The sequence below is a fragment of the Benincasa hispida genome, chromosome 6, assembly GCF_027475165.1.
Source record: "Benincasa hispida cultivar pf3 chromosome 6, pf3_genome.v1.1, whole genome shotgun sequence".
NCBI classification, from domain to species: Eukaryota; Viridiplantae; Streptophyta; class Magnoliopsida; order Cucurbitales; family Cucurbitaceae; genus Benincasa; species Benincasa hispida.
Genome location: NC_143483.1, coordinates 13833016 through 13850997, shown reverse-complemented (window position 1 = coordinate 13850997; position 17982 = coordinate 13833016). Strand labels below are relative to the sequence as shown.

The window sequence follows — 17982 nt, the reverse complement described above, 5'->3', positions numbered from 1 at the left end:
ATAGTGGGCGGTTGATTTTTGTTCATCCATGGCTGATTGCACGTCGAGTCCTACAATTTCGGGTAATGGGCAATGAATCGTTCTGGTTTTTTCTTTTCCTGCTTGGACCGTGGGAAACCAGAAGAAAATAAAAAAGGTAATATTCTTCAACATATCATATTCATATAAATATGAAATATGAAAAGAGTATTTAAGTTTTTGAAACAGAATTTGATTGAAATGTTGTACCACATCGATAAAATGACAACTCTGCATCTTCTTTATAAATGGCATGCCAACTCCTTACAAACGCCGAGCTCGGTAGTGTGAGCTTGTAATCCAAACGGAGGCAATAATGTGGTTGGAGGTTGGTTCGGCCCGGATGGTAGGGTCCTCTCAAGAAGTCTGTCTGGCCTGTCCGTTTCCAAGTAGGGAGTCGGGCCTTGGGCTTCGGGCGAAGGCTTGGTGTCCACTGCCCCTAGAGATTGGAGGGCACCGCGTGAGGCTGGATTCACAGAGCAGCGTAACCTCCCACTCCTGTCGGTGGAAGGATAACAGGCCGGTTCTTGACGGCCCATCAATGTCACCTGGGTAGTTCCCCGCCCGACAACCACTTTTTTTTCCTCGTTTAAATAATACTTAGTGGTTTTTTCCATCCATTTTTTTCGTAAACTGTTGTTAAATTACATTCAATTAAAAACTGACAAATTTCCCCATAAGGTATACTAACACTTTCCAATATCTAATTTCAGCTTACATTCTATCTTCAAGTGTGCATCCACACCAAAAAAAAAAAAAAAAAAAACAAAAAATCTAAAACCATTGATAATGTTAACACAGAATAGACAATAGAAACATTCCATCGAAACCATGTCAACCACTAATAATAATCTAGTCAAAACATAAAATCTCAATCCAACATCTTATATTTACAATGTATTCCCAAGCCAATGTACATATAAAATGATGTGTAGCATGTCTAAGAGGATAGATGGTAGATGTTAGCTCTAGTAGGCATGCCTGGAACTCTGATGCTATCTAGTGGAAATAATTAGGAAGAAATGTTGAGCTAACAAATCCAGTGAGTGATAGTTTACTTAGAAAATTACTTATTTGAAATTATGTTTATGAAAATAAAACGAGAGAAAAAAGAGACAAGTAAGCTCATATATAGAATCTTCGCTAAATTTGTACTTAATATTTGGTCATACTAGCTTAGAGTAAACCCTATACGCACTATAGAACAATAGTTGGTCATATTACATATCAAGTAGTCCCAAGACATGTAGCAGAGCAATCTAATATGGTCATACGTGCATGCAAAGCTGCCCCTAAGAGGTTTGACACCCCAACACATGGCCCAAAAGCCTATGTATGTGCCAAAGTGGGTCTCAAAGACCTGTATCTCTTTTTGATATACTACGAAAATATATTCACATAGCATATGGATAATCACTATGAATACATAGATCGTGTGGTTTAAAAACCACTATTGTCTCAAAACCTATAATCATAGTATTCTCAAATCATTATTAAAGAAAACATATTCACGATAAACGCAGACTATTTCTAAAATTCTCAATTGATATATCATCATAGATCTCAAATCTTTTTAAATCACTAAATTTAGGCTAAATGCATGAAAAAGTCAAAATTCATGGTAATTCTTGGAATTATCATAATATTTTTCAATGTAATTTAATTATCATAATATAATTAAATTACATTAAATTATATTACAAATTTCCATGGACTTTATATTACATTCAATTAAAAACTGACATGTGGCACTTCCTATTACATTCAATAAATTGACATGTGGCACGTTCATTTTTTGAAAAGGAAATTATTAAAAAAAAATGAGTTTTTGGTGCATGTAGAGGAAAGGGGAGCAATACCTAAACATTACTTTTTATATAATATAGTTTCATCTGTCAATCTTTCTAGAACAAAGTTTGAATTTTCAAATATACTGATGAACACTTCAGTGATAATACAGAAACTAAAAAGATTACAGCTGAAGAAAGAACTATGTTAGTTTGCTTTCCACATCTCTTTCAACTACATTTGGTTCTTGATCAGTCTCATCATTTCCTGTTTTATTTTTCAAAGATATCTGATTTAGAAACCTCCCAATAGCACTCTCTGATTTGGAAAATTTACGTCTACTTGGTCTGCTTCTATCATTCTTCTTGATGATATCTTCAAACACTGCATCGACAAGACTGCCAAACCGACGTTTGAATGTTGGAAATCTCGATATCAGTCTGGTGATCCCTCGAAGCCTTCATGGTAGACAGAAGAAAGCCATTATGGGTATGATGAAATTACCAGAATTCATTAAATGATGTACCAAGTTTTTCCAAGTACTTACCTTCGAGCCAATGCCTCAAGTTCGGCGCACTTGCATTTAGATTCTGGCGGCAAGCTGATGTTTGAATTCTTCATTCTAATGGGATCATCACCCAACAAGACCAATCTAGAGAGGTAGTCCTCTTCCTCCTCAGAGAGATTTATTGCTTTTATTTGCTCCTTGATGATCAGAAGAGGACTCAGAAACCAATCAAAGAATACATCTTGCGGTCGATTTGCGGTAGTAATCTCCGTAACGTTGTCATCTAAATCAATTGAAACCCAAATGGATTTGAAAGTAGTTTTTATATGCTCAAAGTCATCATCAAAAAGAAGGAAATGAAACTTACTCAGGAGCAATCCAGTTGAATCGGCTTTTGCCGAACGAAGGATTGTCTGAAGAATGCAGTAAGCAGGTAAGCCAATGCTAATGACTGTGATGTCATTATTGGATCTGGCATGCTCAATATCTTCAAGTGTTATTAATCCATTGGAGACGACAATTTCCCCTTGCCGCTTACACTCCTTAAAAAGACGATCAAGAAGCTATAGAAGAAAGCAGAGTCCAAAATTTTCATTCAGCTCTGGAAACTTTTGAGCTAAAGGAATGCACTAGTTATTATGAACACAAAGTACCTCCAAAGGTTTCAGCTCAAGAATGAGATTCTTAACCAAATCCGTAAGAGAGGGACAACTTCTAACAGATTGAGATTCTTCAGGTTTATCTACTGACTGCATATCCTTCTTTCGATAAATGGGTCTTTTCGTATACAATCAAAGAAACAATGTTATGTCAAGGTTCACTTGTGCAGTTAAAAGAGAGGTTTTTAAAGGGTAGGAAAATACCTAGGAAAACAGGAGCCATTGGCCATGTCTAGGACATCATTGCTGTAGTCATCATAAATGGAGATGGATGCCAAAATATAGCAAAGCCCCAACCAAAATGATGATTCCTGCAATCCAAATTCAAAAGTTAAGAATGAGCATATCTAGATATGCATAATTTGAGATCTAGATATGACACACACTAAATTAATTGAATCGTATGTAATATGAACAAATCATGTTGTTCAGTAAATCACACAAGAGCTGAAGATTACTAGTAGAGATTAACCATCGATAGAGATATGTTGAAATTGCAAGAAGGAATGATCAACTTAAGATTAAGAGAAAATGTAATAAACCTGATAAACCAATAAACCATGTCACAATAAACTAATAGTACTAATGTTCTTTGTAAGAGAATAAACCATGTCACAATAAACTAATAGTACTAATGTTCTCTTTTTTGCAAGACTACTTGGATCTAAATGAAACAGACCTTAAGTTTATATAATGAAAAAAAAACTTGGGTGCAGCTTAAAGTGCATCAATCAATTGTGCAACTCTTATTGTACTCAATTAAAAACTGACATGTGGCAAAACTTGGTGTTTTTTAAAAAAAAATTAAAAAAAAATAGGTTTTGGTGTGTGTAGAGGAAAGGGGAGCAATACCTAAATATTACTTTCTAGAACAAAGTTGGGATTTTCAAATACACTGATGAACACTTCAGTGACAATACAAAAACAAAAAGATTACAGCGGAAGAAAGAACTTTGTTAGTTTTCTTTCCACATCTCTTTCAACTACACTTGGTTCTTAATTAATCTCATCATTTCCTGTTTTATTATTCAAAGATATTTGATTTAAAAACGTCCCAATAACACTCTCTGATTTGGAAACTTTACGTCTACTTGGTCTGCTTCTATCATTCTTCTTGATGATATCTTCAAACACTGCATCGATAAGACTGCCAAACCGAACGGGGGCATCCTATACAAAGAGTTTGTATAAGACCTGACCACGAAGTGTTAACGTCTCGTTATATAACACCGTTCACGACATAGACTTCACTTCACTAAGATGACCATAGGTAACATGACCTCAATCCTGAGTGAGTTGGGAACTCTTGTCATTGAGGGCGGTCATTTGATTTGAATGTATATGGTGTATTTCGGTCACAGTGAAATTGGAGCGGTCCGAACGCACTCATGAAACTCTTCGTTAAGAGATCCTTCAATTGGTATCAGAGTCAGGTTATGATACTCTAATTTCATATGTTGCAACGAAATGAAATTTACGTTCTTGGTGGGTGTATTTCTACACTGTTTAATTGTTAAATTGCTGTGGATGTACGGATTAATGAATGTTTTCGTGGATGGTAGCCTCGGTTTGATTTAATTCTTTTACATTTGCGATTGTTTGTAAAGGTCCCTGCATTTTAGGCATTACTAATCGTTATCGAGTCTATATTCAAAGTTTGTTTGAGTTTTGAGTCGTTCGTGAAGAAGATCGGAGCAAGCGTTGCGATTCTTCGAGGAAAGAAGCGATCAAAGGTTGATTGCATCGTGCAGACGATGGAGTACGCAATCACTGTTGATCGCATCGTGCAGATGATGGGGTACGCGATCGTTGTTGATCGCATCAGTTAAATGATGGGATAGTCAAGGGTTTATTGTATTGTGTTGACGATCGGGTACGCGATCGCTGAGTATCATGTCGTGTAGACAATGGGATGCTCATATATCATTTAACGCACGCACGCACTGGACGATCGTTTAGGTCAGCAAATTTCATCGCTTAGTAACTGACTAAACGATCGTTTAGTAACGCAAGGTAAATCGCTTACCTGTCGCCGCGTTAAGCGATCACATAAACAATCAGGCTTCGCAACCTTGTTGTCGTCTACGCAATCATTTAATTTTGCTTCTATCATCTAGTGCGCGCTAGACGATCATCTACCTACGGCGTTTACTACATGATGGAGTCCTCCTGGCGGTTCAAGACCCGGTTCGCTTGTGAACCAGTTTGCTCTATGAAAAATGTAATAGGTATGGTTATTTCATTCCGCTTTTTGTAAAGGCTCATCTTGGTCTATTAATCCTTTATTTATTACATGCGATGCATGTTTTTTATGTCATATGGTATGCACATATAGTAAATCTCACCTTAGGTTATGAAACGGTCATGCATCATTTCTATATTGTAATTGTTATAATTTAGAGAAGCATGATTTAATAATGTAAGAGCATGCTCATGCATCATATAATATAAGAGTTATATTTATGCATGCATAAAAAGCATTGACATGCATCATCTTTATATTATAATTGTTATAGTATAAGGGTGAATAGTAGCATGTTTGCTTGGTTGTTACGCGTTATATAAAAGTTATGTATAGTAATGATTGGACATTGCATGAAGCATGACACATTGGTTTCTTTATAATTGTTATAAACACCTCGTCATGTGCAATTGTTTTAGTTGTTTCTTTTAAAAGTTAAAGAGAAATTATAACTAAAATAAATAAGTAAGACATGCATGCTCACTTAGGTTTAATTCATGGTTTTAAAGTGTTTAAAACTTGGATCACATAGAACTAAGATCACGGTTCTAATATGATTAGTAACCCTAAAACCTTGATCTTTTAATCAGTTTAATAGGATTAAATTGGCTAATAAAAGGTTAAAGTGTAGCAAATCTATCTATAAAGGACCTTTTGTGTAAGGCAGGTTCTGTCTAGGCTGGGATATTTAAGTTGACGGAAACGTAACACCCCTACCTGAGAACTTACCTGGAAAGGTGAATTAGATAGATTTGATGCATGCATGAAAGTTAAGGACAATCCATTAAAATGTTTAAATGTGATTATTTGAACTTGTTTTTTCATAGACAAACGTTGTTTATGAGCACAGTTCAAAAAGACGACTTAGACTAAAATCAGTAGTCGGATTGTCTAGGTTAATGAACCCTTAGGTAGAACATTCAGTGGGAGGTACTTGGGGCATAGATACTTCACTTAAATCTTTCATTTTTCTCCTAAATAATCCACACCGTGAGATCTACCCTCGGCTTTGTGGCACCTTTGGCGTGTCCCCCCTAACGGATGGTGTTTGAGTAGGTCAATATCAAGGTGGATGGAGAGAGTATTCATTATAAGTGGGAACGGGAAGTGTGACAGCATATCCCTCGGTCTTCCTCGTTAGGTTGAATAAAGTTACTACGCATCGCCTCGAGGCACCTTGGGAGTGTCCCCCCTAAAGAATGACAGTTTTGCGTATTTCTTTATTTGATCTCCTGTAAGAGGATAATGTAACTTAGTCTTTTGCCTTAATCTGCTTCTTCCCTACGGTGGGCTCATTTGGGTGGGACTCAAGCACCGAAAGCGAGGGGTCACACTTACACAGAATTGTTAAAGGTTAACAATTCTGGTACAAAAAATGGTGGTTGTTAGGTTTAGTTCGAAGAGTTGGTTCTGCCTAATGGTTGAGAATGTCTCATCCCAGCGAAGAGGCAACTGATCACCCCATTGGTGACATTTTTCTTGCCTCACTGGGGCATCATTGCAAAATAGAAGTCTATAACTTAGTGTACTTGAAACTGTTTTACAAAACTGATTAGTTTAAAAGTGGTTTAGCAAAATCTAATAAAGTTTTGTTCGTATTTTCAGCAGCTTTTGCAAAATGGCAACAACCACGTAGCATTGTTAAGTGCCAAAAAAGTTACTGGCGATAATTTCGCAACATGAAAACACATGATCATGACGATCCTGATCATCGAGGATCTCATGTTCGTTCTCACGGAGGCTTGTCCTCTTATTCCAGCTTCTAATGCCGCTCGAAATGTTCGGGAGGCATACGAGCGATGGACAAGGACGAATGAGAAGGCCCGAGCCTACATCATGCAAGTCTTTCTGAAGTCTTGGCCAAGAAACATGAGCCTATGGTCTCAGCGCGTGAGATCATGGAGTCCCTGCAGGGGATGTTTGGACAACCGTCTGAACACTTATGCATGAGGCTCTTAAGTACATATTCAACTCCAAAATGGAAGAAGGCACCTCTGTTCTTCGTGAACATGTACTTAACATGATGATCCATTTTAATGTGGCAGAGTTGAATGGGTCTACCATCAATGAGGGCATCCAGGTTAGCATAATCCTGTATTCATTGCTAGAGAGTTTCCTGCACTTTGTTAGTAACATGATTCTTAACAAAATGAAATATAACCTTACAACCCTCCTCAACGAGTTGCAGACCTACCAATCTTTATTGAAAATTAAGGAAAAAAAAAGGGTGAGGCAAATGTTGCTTCATCCTCCAGGACTTTCTATATAGGTTCGACCTCAGGAACGAAGTCTACACCTTCTACTTCTAACTCTGGAAAGGGGAAGAAGAAGAAGGGTGGTAAGGGAAAAGCGAAGGCGCCTATTAACCCACAACCTATCACCCTAGAAGGCGTCCACCGGTTGCTAAGGGAAAGTGTTTCCACTGTAACCAAGATGGACACTGGAAGAGGAACTGTCCTCAGTATCTGAAAGAGAAGAAAGAAGCCAAGGCCGATAAAGGTAGATATGATTTACTAGTTCTTGAAACTTGTTTAGTGGAAAATGATGATTCTGCTTGGATAATTGATTTGGGCGCCACTAACCATGTTTGTTCTTCTTTTCAAGGGATTAGATCTTGGCGACAGCTGGAGGCTGGTAAGATGGCGATGCGAGCAGGCACTAGGCACGTCGTCTCAGCTGTGGCAGTAGGAAGGCTCCAGTTAGCTTTACAGAATACGTTTCTAGTTTTGAATGATGTATATATTGTTCCCGAACTAAAGAGGAACTTCATTTCTGTAAAGTGTTTATTGCAATGTAAATATACTTTTAATGTGGATAAAATATTTATTCATAAAGATGGTGTTTTTATTTGCATAGCAAATCTAAAATCGAATTTAAATGTGCTATGGCTTTTAGCCATTAATTCCCTCCATAATACTGAATTATTTAGAACTGTCGTAACTCAAACAAAACGTCGAAGAATTTCTCCAAAAGAAAATGCCTAACTTTGGCATCTACGTTTAGGACACATCAATCTTAATAGGATTGAGAGATTGGTGAAGAATAGACTTCTAAGTGAGTTACAAGAAAATTCTTTACCAGTGTGCGAATCTTGCCTTGAGGGTAAGATGACTAAACGACATTTTATTGGAAAAGGTTATAGAGCCAAAGAGCATCTTGAGTTAGTACATTCTGGCCTTTGTGGTCCTATGAATGTGCGAGCCCGAGGTGGCTATGAATATTTTATCAGTTTATTGATGATTACTCCAGGTACGGGGATGTTTATCTTATACAACGGAAGTCTGAATCCTTTGAAAAGTTTAAAGAGTTCAAGGCTGAAGTTGAAAACACATTAGATAGACAGATTAAAACACTTCAATCGGATCGAGGTGGAGAGTTTTTGGACTCGACATTCCAGGACTATTTGATAGAACATGGAATCGTTTTCCAACTCTCAGTACTGGGTACACCTCAACAGAATGGTGTAGCGGAGAGGAGAAATATGACCTTGTTAGACATGGTTCGCTTGATGATGAGTTACGCTTCCTTACGGGACCTTTTTTGGGGTTTCGCAGTGGAGACTACAGTATATATACTCAACTGTGTTCCATCCAAGAGTGTTGCAAAAACACCTCTAGAGTTCTGCATTTGACGTTTCCCTGCACATGTGCTTGAGACTAATTCCAAGAAGTTGGAACCACGGTCGAGGTTATGCCTCTTTGTAGGCTACCTCAAAGGTACACGAGGTGGTTATTTTTATGATCCGACGGAAAATAGGGTGTTTATTTCAACAAACGCTACTTTCTTGGAGGAGGATCATATAAAAGAGCACAGTACACAAAGAAAAGTCGTGTTGCATGAGCTTTCCAATGAAACTACTAAAAATTCAACAAGAGTTGTTGAAGAGCCTGCTACATTAGCAGGAGTTATTGATGGGAGTTCATCCAGTAGGTCGGTTTCACCTCAAGAGTTGAGAGAACCTCGACGTAATGGGAGGGTTGCGAACCCATTTGTTCGCTATCTGCGTTTCACGAAAATCCTTGCTATGGTAGCAGATGGCGACGTTGAGGATTCGTTGTCTTATCAGAAGGCAATGGAGGATGTTGACTGGGATGAATGGGTCAAGGCTATGGATCTCGAGATGGAGTCGATGTACTTCAATTCAGTATAGGATCTTGTAGATCAGTCTGATGGGGTAAGACCTATAGGTTGTAAATGGATCTATAAGCGCAAACGGGGTACTGATGGGAAGGTACAGACCTTCAAGGGTCGACTTGTGGCAAAGGGTTATACTCAGGTAGAGGGAGTCGACTATGAGGAGACTTTCTCGCCTGTTGCCATGTTAAAGTCAATTCGCATCCTCCTATCCATTGCAGCTTATTATAATTATGAGATTTGGCAAATGGACGCCAAGACGACCTTTCTGAATGATAATCTTGAAGAGACCATTTACATGGTACAACCCGAGGGATTCATAGCCTAAGGTCAAGAGCAAAAGGTTTTCAAACTAAATTGGTCCATTTATGGACTAAAACAGGCATCTCGATCTTGGAACATACGGTATGATACTGTGATCAAATCGTATGGCTTTGACCAAAACGTTGATGAACCTTGTATCTACAAGAAGATCATCAAGGCTCCAGTAGTCTTTTTAGTGTTGTACGTAGATGATGTCCTACTCATTGGGAATGATGTAGGTTTACTGATTGCAGTTAACAACTGGCTAGCAACCCAATTCCAAATGAAAGATTTGAGAGAGGCTCAGTTTGTTCTAGGTATACAGATCTTTTGAGATCATAAGAGCAAAGTGATAATACTGTCTCAGACATCATACATTGACAAAATATTGCTCAAGTATTTGATGCAGGACTCAAAGAGGGGCCTACTGCTATTCAGGCATGAAGTCACTTTGTCTAAGGACATGTGTCCTAAGATGCCTCAAGAGGTTGAGGAGATGAGATGGGTCCCATATGCGTCTGCCGTTGGCAATTTGATGTACATAATGCTCTGTACTCATTCAGACATTTGCTACGCTGTGGACATAGTCAGTAGGTATTAGTCTAACCCAGGCTAGGGTCACTGGACCGCAGTGAAGAACATCTTCAAGTATTTTCGAAGAACAAGGGACCACATACCCGTGTATGGTTTTAGGGATTTGATTCTTACCGAATACACAAATTCTGACTTTTAAACTGATAAGGACTCTCGCAAGTCCACATCAGGTTCAGTCTTTACTCTTAACGGATGAGCTGTAGTGTGGCGAAGCACTAAGCAGTGGTACATCGTTGACTCCACCATGGAGGCAGAGTACGTCGCGGCTTGTGAAGCTGCTAAGGAGGCCGTCTGGCTCAGGAAGTTCTTGATAGAACTGGAAGTTGTTCCAGATTTGCTAGGCCCATTACTCTCTATTGTGATAATAGTGGGGCAGTGGCGAACTCCAAGGAGCCGAGGAGTCACAGGTGTGACAAACACATTGAGTGGAAGTATCATTTGATCTGCGAGATAGTGCATCGAGGGGACGTGATCGTCACAAAGATCGCTTCGGAGCATAATGTTGCTGACCCGTTTACAAAGGCTCTCACGACTACAGTGTTTGAGGGTCACCTATGGAGCATGGGTCTACAGGATCACCCGCAGCTGGATTAGGACAAGTGGGAGATTTTCTTGTACTAGGCTTTTATGCCCTAGTTTATTGTTTTGTATTAGTTTTTTGTACACCCCACTTCGCTTTAGGACAAATGGGAGATTGTTGGGTTGATAGTCTAAAGTCTTGTGTCCTATAGTTTGTAAATAGTTTGTACGAACACTTGTATTGTATAATATATGATATTTTACTTCACATCTTGTATTTTGCTCAGTTGCATGTTTTATTTGCTTTACCACAAACTAATAAACATAAAATCCCTGGTTATCTGTATGTAACTCAAACATGTATGTGGTGACATACAAGTGGATCATGTCTTGAGTGATAACCAAAATAGTCTGTAGTATATGGATATAGGAGGGAAACCTTATCCTGGTAGGGCTACGGATGCGACCTGCTTTGTGAAATGGTCACAAGTGTTGTGACTTGTGACAGATGGTCTGATCCTGATCATTCGTGTTGGGGACATGCGAACAGGGGCGTCCTATAAAAAGAGTTTGTATAAGACCTGACCACGAAGTGTTAACGTCTCGTTATATATCACTGTTCATGATAGAGACTTCACTTCACTAGGATGACCATAGGTAACATGACCTCAAGTAACATGACCTTAATCCTGAGAGAGTTGGGAACTCCTGTTATTGAGAGCGGTCCTTTGATTTATATGGGTGTGAGTGGCCAGGTCGCCGATCTAAACCTACTATTTTGGAGATTCGCCTGATTTGGGAGTTGGAAACTTAGCTACACAAGATGGAATTCACTCCTTCCCCGAGGTAGGGGTAAGTAGATAGATAGCTCTTTTAAGGGCTGATTCCAGGGCTTAAACGATGTGGCGCCACACACCTTCTCTTGGCCCGAGAGGTGTTCACACATAGTTGGACTATGTTGTATTGCTCATTAGAGGAATCAGTGGTATTTAAAGAGTGAGATATAACTATAGGGGCAAAATGATAATTTGGTCTAGTTGTACTTACGAGCATCTGTGAAGGGTCATCGTACTCATGATTGGTTTATATCCGATGGACACAAAAATATATCTGTGGTAAGAAGAGTTCAGCTGTTGGTATTTAATGAAATGCCTAACAGTCAATGGATGGTGGATCTCGTGGCTAAAGAGTTTAGTCAGCTATTCACGGACCATTGGAGCTTCGAGCCACAGGTCCATTAGGTCCCCTGGGTAGCTTGGATAAAGTCGAGAATCAGTGTTTGAGTTAATTTGGAATGTTCAAACTGACAAGAGGAAGTTAGATCATGTATGATATAATTGGACTGGTTAATTATATATGACATAATTGGCTAAATGTATGAGATACATTATTTTGGAAGAAATTAGATATAAATATGTTTTGTACCAAGTAGAGAAGAAATTACTATAGTAGATATATGATATCAAACTATAGGTAAAAATATAATATGATTATATTTATTAATAATTTAATTGGTTAATTATATGATAATTAACCCAAAATCTCGCTCGGACATGCGTTAGTGAGAACAACGTCGATTATTGTAACCGATGAATAAAAATGAAATTTGTTTCATTTTGAATAGTTATGGAAAATATTGGAAGTTTGGCGTTAGTGTGGAAACGTAATCGATCGTTTAAAATCGAGAGCCTATACGATAGTCACTCAGCGTCTAAACGATCACATACCTCGCGCTTAAACGATCGCCTACCTAACGCCTAAACGTCGCACACTAAGTCCTAAACGATCGGTTATCTTTTTTAAACGATCGTGTAGTGTGTCATGTTTGCTAAATGATCACCTCTGTTTTCTAAACGATTGTTCAGTAAAATCTACACGATCTGTAGTTTCTTCTAAGCGATAAGCATCTTGCTATACGATAGCTTCATATTCCCTCTCACTTACTTATCGACTACACGATCAATTCTTCCTCCTACCTCTACCAAAAACACCAAAGACCACGCTTTGGGTTCTCACTCCAAGAATACATGGGGCTCTTTTCTGGTGGTGTCGTCCTCGTTGCGTTCGTGTTTTTGCGGTTTTTTGTGCTGCTATAGTCGACGCATCTACTGGGCATTGGTTGATCGGGTAGAGGTCATTCACTGCGTTGAGTTCCAAAGTTTGAAGACCGTCTTTAACTGGTACAAGAACTCTCTCCCTTGTTTTTTCTTGTTCAAAGCACGTTGTTAATTATTGTTTGTTTGCATAACTGTGCGTTTGTATGTATATGGTGTATTTCGATCACGGTGAAATTGAAGCGATCCGAATGCGCTCATGGAACTCTTCATTAGGAAATCCGAACCCTTTCTTTGGAAAAAAGGACTCAGTCATAGTCTATGAATTATTCTTCATTAGAGGAATTGGTGGTACTTAAGGAGTTAGATGTAACTACAGGGGCAAAACGGTATAGTGGTCCAGCCGTACTTACGAGTAATTTGTGAAGGGTTATCGCACTGTTGATTGGTTAATATGGATATAGAAATATATCTGTAGTGAGAGAGTGTAGTGTCGGTATTTAGTGGAGTGCCCAATAATTAATGGATTGTGGATCTCGTGACTAAAGAGTTTAGTCAGCTATTCATGTACCGTTGGAGCTTTAAGTTACAAGTCCTTAAGTATCCTTGGTAGCTCAATGGGTTCAAGTTAGAGATGTCCACGGGGTGGGACGGGGCCGGGGATGCCATTCTCCATCCCTATCCCCGCTCTCCATTTCATTCCCCATCCCCGTGTAATTTCCTACGGGGATCGGGGTGGGGATTCCCCACGGGGAATTTTTTTCGTTACTTTTTTTTTTGTGTAAAAAATCAATTAATTTAAATCACTAATGTGAACAAATTTTAATTAAATAATTAATTTTATCACTAAATTGTTTATTATGTTAGTTTTACATGACAATTTGAATTTAAAAATAAATTACTCAAATTTTGGTCTAAAAAAGTTAATTAATTTCTTATAGTAGAAAGAAATAAATATAAATCAAATTATTCACATATATAATCTAAATTTAAATATTTAATTTAAACATATTCATTATCTTCTCCAATAAATAATCAAATTTGAAATTTAAATGTAATATTTATATAATAATAATAATAACATAACATTAGATAACTATACTAAATAAATATATAGAAACTAATCGGAGTGGGGACAGAGAACGAGGCTTGGGCGGGGAGGGGACGAGGATTGCGTTCCCCGTCTCCGTCCCCGTTTAGCTCACGGGAAATTTTTTCCCCCACTCCCTCCCCCATTCCCTACCTAATCGGGGAATCCCCGTGGGTCTCCGTCTCTATGGGGAAATTGGACATCTCTAGTTCAAGTTGAGAATTAGACTTTGGGGTTAGTTTGAAGTGTTCAAATTAACAAGAAAAAATTCAATTATATGTGATATAATTGGTGTGATATATTAGATACATTAAATGGAGAAATAAATATAAATATGATTTATATTAAGTACCATAAAATTGAAAAAGAACTATGCTTTGTATGTTTCATGAGATGAAATATTCAAACTATAGGTTATAAATATAATATGATAAGTTGGTTATCATATTTATTTATAATATATTAATTATATGATAATTAATTCTTTTTCTCTAATAACCGATTGAGTGGGAGGTTATTAGAAATTTTGTGGTAACCGTGACATAAAAGGAAAATAGTTTTCCAAAATTAGTAGTTGCTTAATTCGGAAAGTACTCATGGAAAAGGGCTATCAAGTAAAATTGTTTTACTAAGTGATAGTCGTTGAGAGACTAAAAAATCATTTAGAGTTGACTATACGATAGTGATTTAGTTGATCGTTGCTACACGATCAAGTAGCAAAGTCTATGCGATATGCTTCAGTTTACCAAACGATCGAGTACATCGTCTATGCGATAGACAGTATCATATCTCCCACTTACTCGATCGCTTACCTCCTCTATTTTTCAAGGTAAGATCATACAGAGCTCACAACTCCTGGATTCTCACACCGAGAATACCAAGGTAACACTTGTGGTAGTGTCTTTACTCAGTTCGTGAATCGAGTTGGACTCGATTGAACTTGAGCGTATCCAGACGATCGTTGTGTTCGTGTTTGTTGGTTGTACTGGTCATTGTGTTCAAGTGTTGTTGTTGGACGCATTGAATACTGATCGAGGGATTCTTGAAGAATGGTTCTTCAAACGTACGCATACTCTATCCCTTGTTTCTCTTATAGCATGCTGTAATTTCTGTATATGCATGACCTGTTAGTTTCCATTTTAAGACTGTGATTGATTTTGTTCATTCAAAATGGAATTTGGAACGATCCCTTCTGCTGCTCATGGAAACCCCCGTGTTTGATTTCCTTCACTTATTGTTCTAGTTAAATCTTTGGGCGCAAAAATATTCTACAGTGTGAAGAGTACAACTTATGGGTCTTTAGTGGAGTGACCCACAGTTAATGAATGTTCATTAACATAATTAAAAAGTTTAATTAGTTAATGTCAAATTTTTTGAGCTTCTAATATGCAGGTTCATCAGGTCCCCTTGCTAGCTCATAATGGGTAAACATGGACCAAGAGATTTGAAAGAATTTGAATTGTTCAAATTAAATAAGGGAGTAACATTAATTGTATATGATACAACTACTCTCATGGATCGATACATTGTCATATAAAATTAATTTGAATAAGTTTCAATATTAAACTATATAATAAAAGAAGATTTAACATATTCAAATATGATTCAAATATTAAATTAATATGAATAAGATTCATATTAAAACTATAGGTTATGAGAGAGATCTACATTTGAATATGATTTAAATGTACATATAATTAAATATGAGATATTTAATTAAAATAAAAAAACCAATTAATTAATTTGATCAATTAATTTTTTAATTTAATTAAATGAATTTTATTTCATTTTAATTAATAATTAATTTAATTCAATTAAAACAATTAAATCTGTTTTAGTTTAATTAAATAAAGGAAGTGGAAGATATACTTCCACTTCATGTATTAATGAGTTGGAATTTTTTTTAGAATATTTGTAATAGATAATAAAATAAGGGACTAAACATATATCACCTCTTTAAAACATTTGCAAATATGGAAGTTTGGACTAGTCAATTTTTTAATTTTTCAAATTTTCAATTTTGTCCTCCCTTGTCTTGTCTTGTTGCACACCTTCTTCTTCTTCATTTTTTTTTTTTTGTTAAAGGCCGAATTTCGTACCCAAGAATTTAAAGTACCAAGTTCATAAGTGACTGACCAACAAGCCAATCATCAAGTTTGATTATTATAATGAAACATTAAATATAAATAGCAAATGAAAACAAATTTGAAAGAAACTATTTTTTTAGTCCACAAATTTGAACCATTTTTAGAAAAATTTCTTAAAAGTTTGAAATAAGAAACGAGAATAGTTATTAAACAAGTTTATTTCTCAAAAAATGAGAAATGTGAACGATATCAGATAGGTCAATATTTTTTTTTTCTTTTTATAGGACTTTAAGAGTATGCTGTTTATCGGAAATAAACTTGAAAAAGTAGCATAGATGGCCCAAAATCAAGAGCAAAAATTGAAATATTTGTATATTTGTGTACCATAATATTTGTTTACAAAATAAAACGAAGAAGAAGGGTTCGGTTTGGTTGTTCACTATTTTTACGAAAGTGCTCTTGAGAGGTATCGGAAAGAAAAAGGACCGTACAAATGTTTGAAAATGACAAGGAAAGGGACAATAAGGTGGTCAATAACTATCATTAATAGTAGCTACTACTTATAGCATGTTATCGGTGATAGAAGCTAATACTGATAGCACGTTACCGTTGATAGAAACTACCACTAATAGCACGTTATGAATGATATAAGCTACCACTGATAGCATGTTATCGGTGATAGAAAGCTATCACTGATAGCATGATATCAATGAAATCATTAATATCATGATATCATGATGTCAGTGAGATCATTGATAGCATCTTATCAATGATGTTAGTGAAAGAAGCTATCACTAATAACCATGATATGAGTGATACTAGTGATACCGGTGATAGAAGTTAGGTAAAATATATATATCGAATTTCTTTGAAGTTCATAACTAGTTATATAAGTCTATCATTGCTAGTCTTAAGTGTTACAAGGTTGATTCTAATTGATGAAAGTCTATCAATGATAAATTGATAACTGCTATCAGTGATAGCGACAATATAAGATTATTAGTGATAACTACTGTATTAATCTTTCAAAGTTGATAGTTATTTATGAAAGTCTATCAGTGATAGTCACTAATAGTTTTCCATCACTGGTATAGCTCAATCCTTTAAAGTTGTTGGTTTTCTTTCAATGTTGATAACTATTTATAACAATCTATCATTGATAGCCACCGATAGTCTTAACTATTAATATTTCAAGATCGATTCCAATGATGAAAGTGTATAAATGATAGTCACTAATAACTAATAGAAAATTAAAAGCTAATATTTTTAAGATTGTATAATTTCTAAAGTTGAAAGCTACCACTGGTAGCAACTATCGGTGATAGCAATTGATAGTAGCTATTAGTGGCTATCATTACTATTAGTGATAACATCTATCAGTGACTATCACTTATAGCTGTTATCAGTGATTGCTTTCAATTTTAGAAAATCGAGAAGAAGCGAGCAAAATGGTGGTTAGACGTGAGGGTTTTAGTCTTTTACCATTTTTTGTTCTATATATGTAATTATTTTATTCTTGTACTACATATTCTATTATTTTGGGTTTGAATTCCATTTATGCGACTAGCTTTTTTTTCTAAGGTTTGTTATGGAAGAGAAATAACTTCCCATTTTCCTCTCTTCTCTCTCAATGATTTTATAGAGAAATTAGTTCTCTCCAAAATCTCTCCAATACATCAATTCCCTTTAATTTTTTTTTTAAAAAAGAGGATTCCATCATCCGGTTCTTGCCAGAGATATAATGGGGAAGATCAATTGGAGGCTTCCCGAATGTGACGTGTTGGTTTGTTCATGACAAAGGAATTTTTTAAGAAAGCAGTGTTCTACAAAGTTAAGTCCTTTTAACTCAATTTATGTTCTTGAATATATGCTTAGCCTGAAATTTATTTTTAATTTTGTATTTTCATTCTCCCAATTTCAAGACAAAAGCGATAAATCGCTTCCGCTATGGGTTTTCTATCCCTTCATTAAGCACATTAAATATCA

General features: G+C 36.5%; 1 protein-coding gene and 1 non-coding gene across 2 annotated transcripts; one reads left to right on the top strand and one right to left on the bottom strand.

Annotated features, from left to right (window-relative positions):
* The first annotated feature begins 290 nt into the window (after nt 1–290).
* On the top strand, nt 291–597 carry LOC150035433 (signal recognition particle RNA). Its single transcript, XR_016530397.1, has one exon.
* A 1411-nt stretch (nt 598–2008) lies between these two features.
* LOC120079109 (putative membrane protein At3g27390) lies at nt 2009–5086 on the bottom strand. Its single transcript, XM_039033293.2, has 6 exons — nt 5000–5086; nt 3178–3284; nt 2968–3091; nt 2682–2877; nt 2354–2597; nt 2009–2264 (listed from the first exon to the last, which is right to left on the bottom strand). The coding sequence occupies exons 1-6, from the start codon at nt 5084–5086 to the stop codon at nt 2009–2011; spliced, it is 1014 nt and encodes a 337-aa protein (XP_038889221.1).
* Between the last annotated feature and the right edge of the window lie 12896 nt (nt 5087–17982).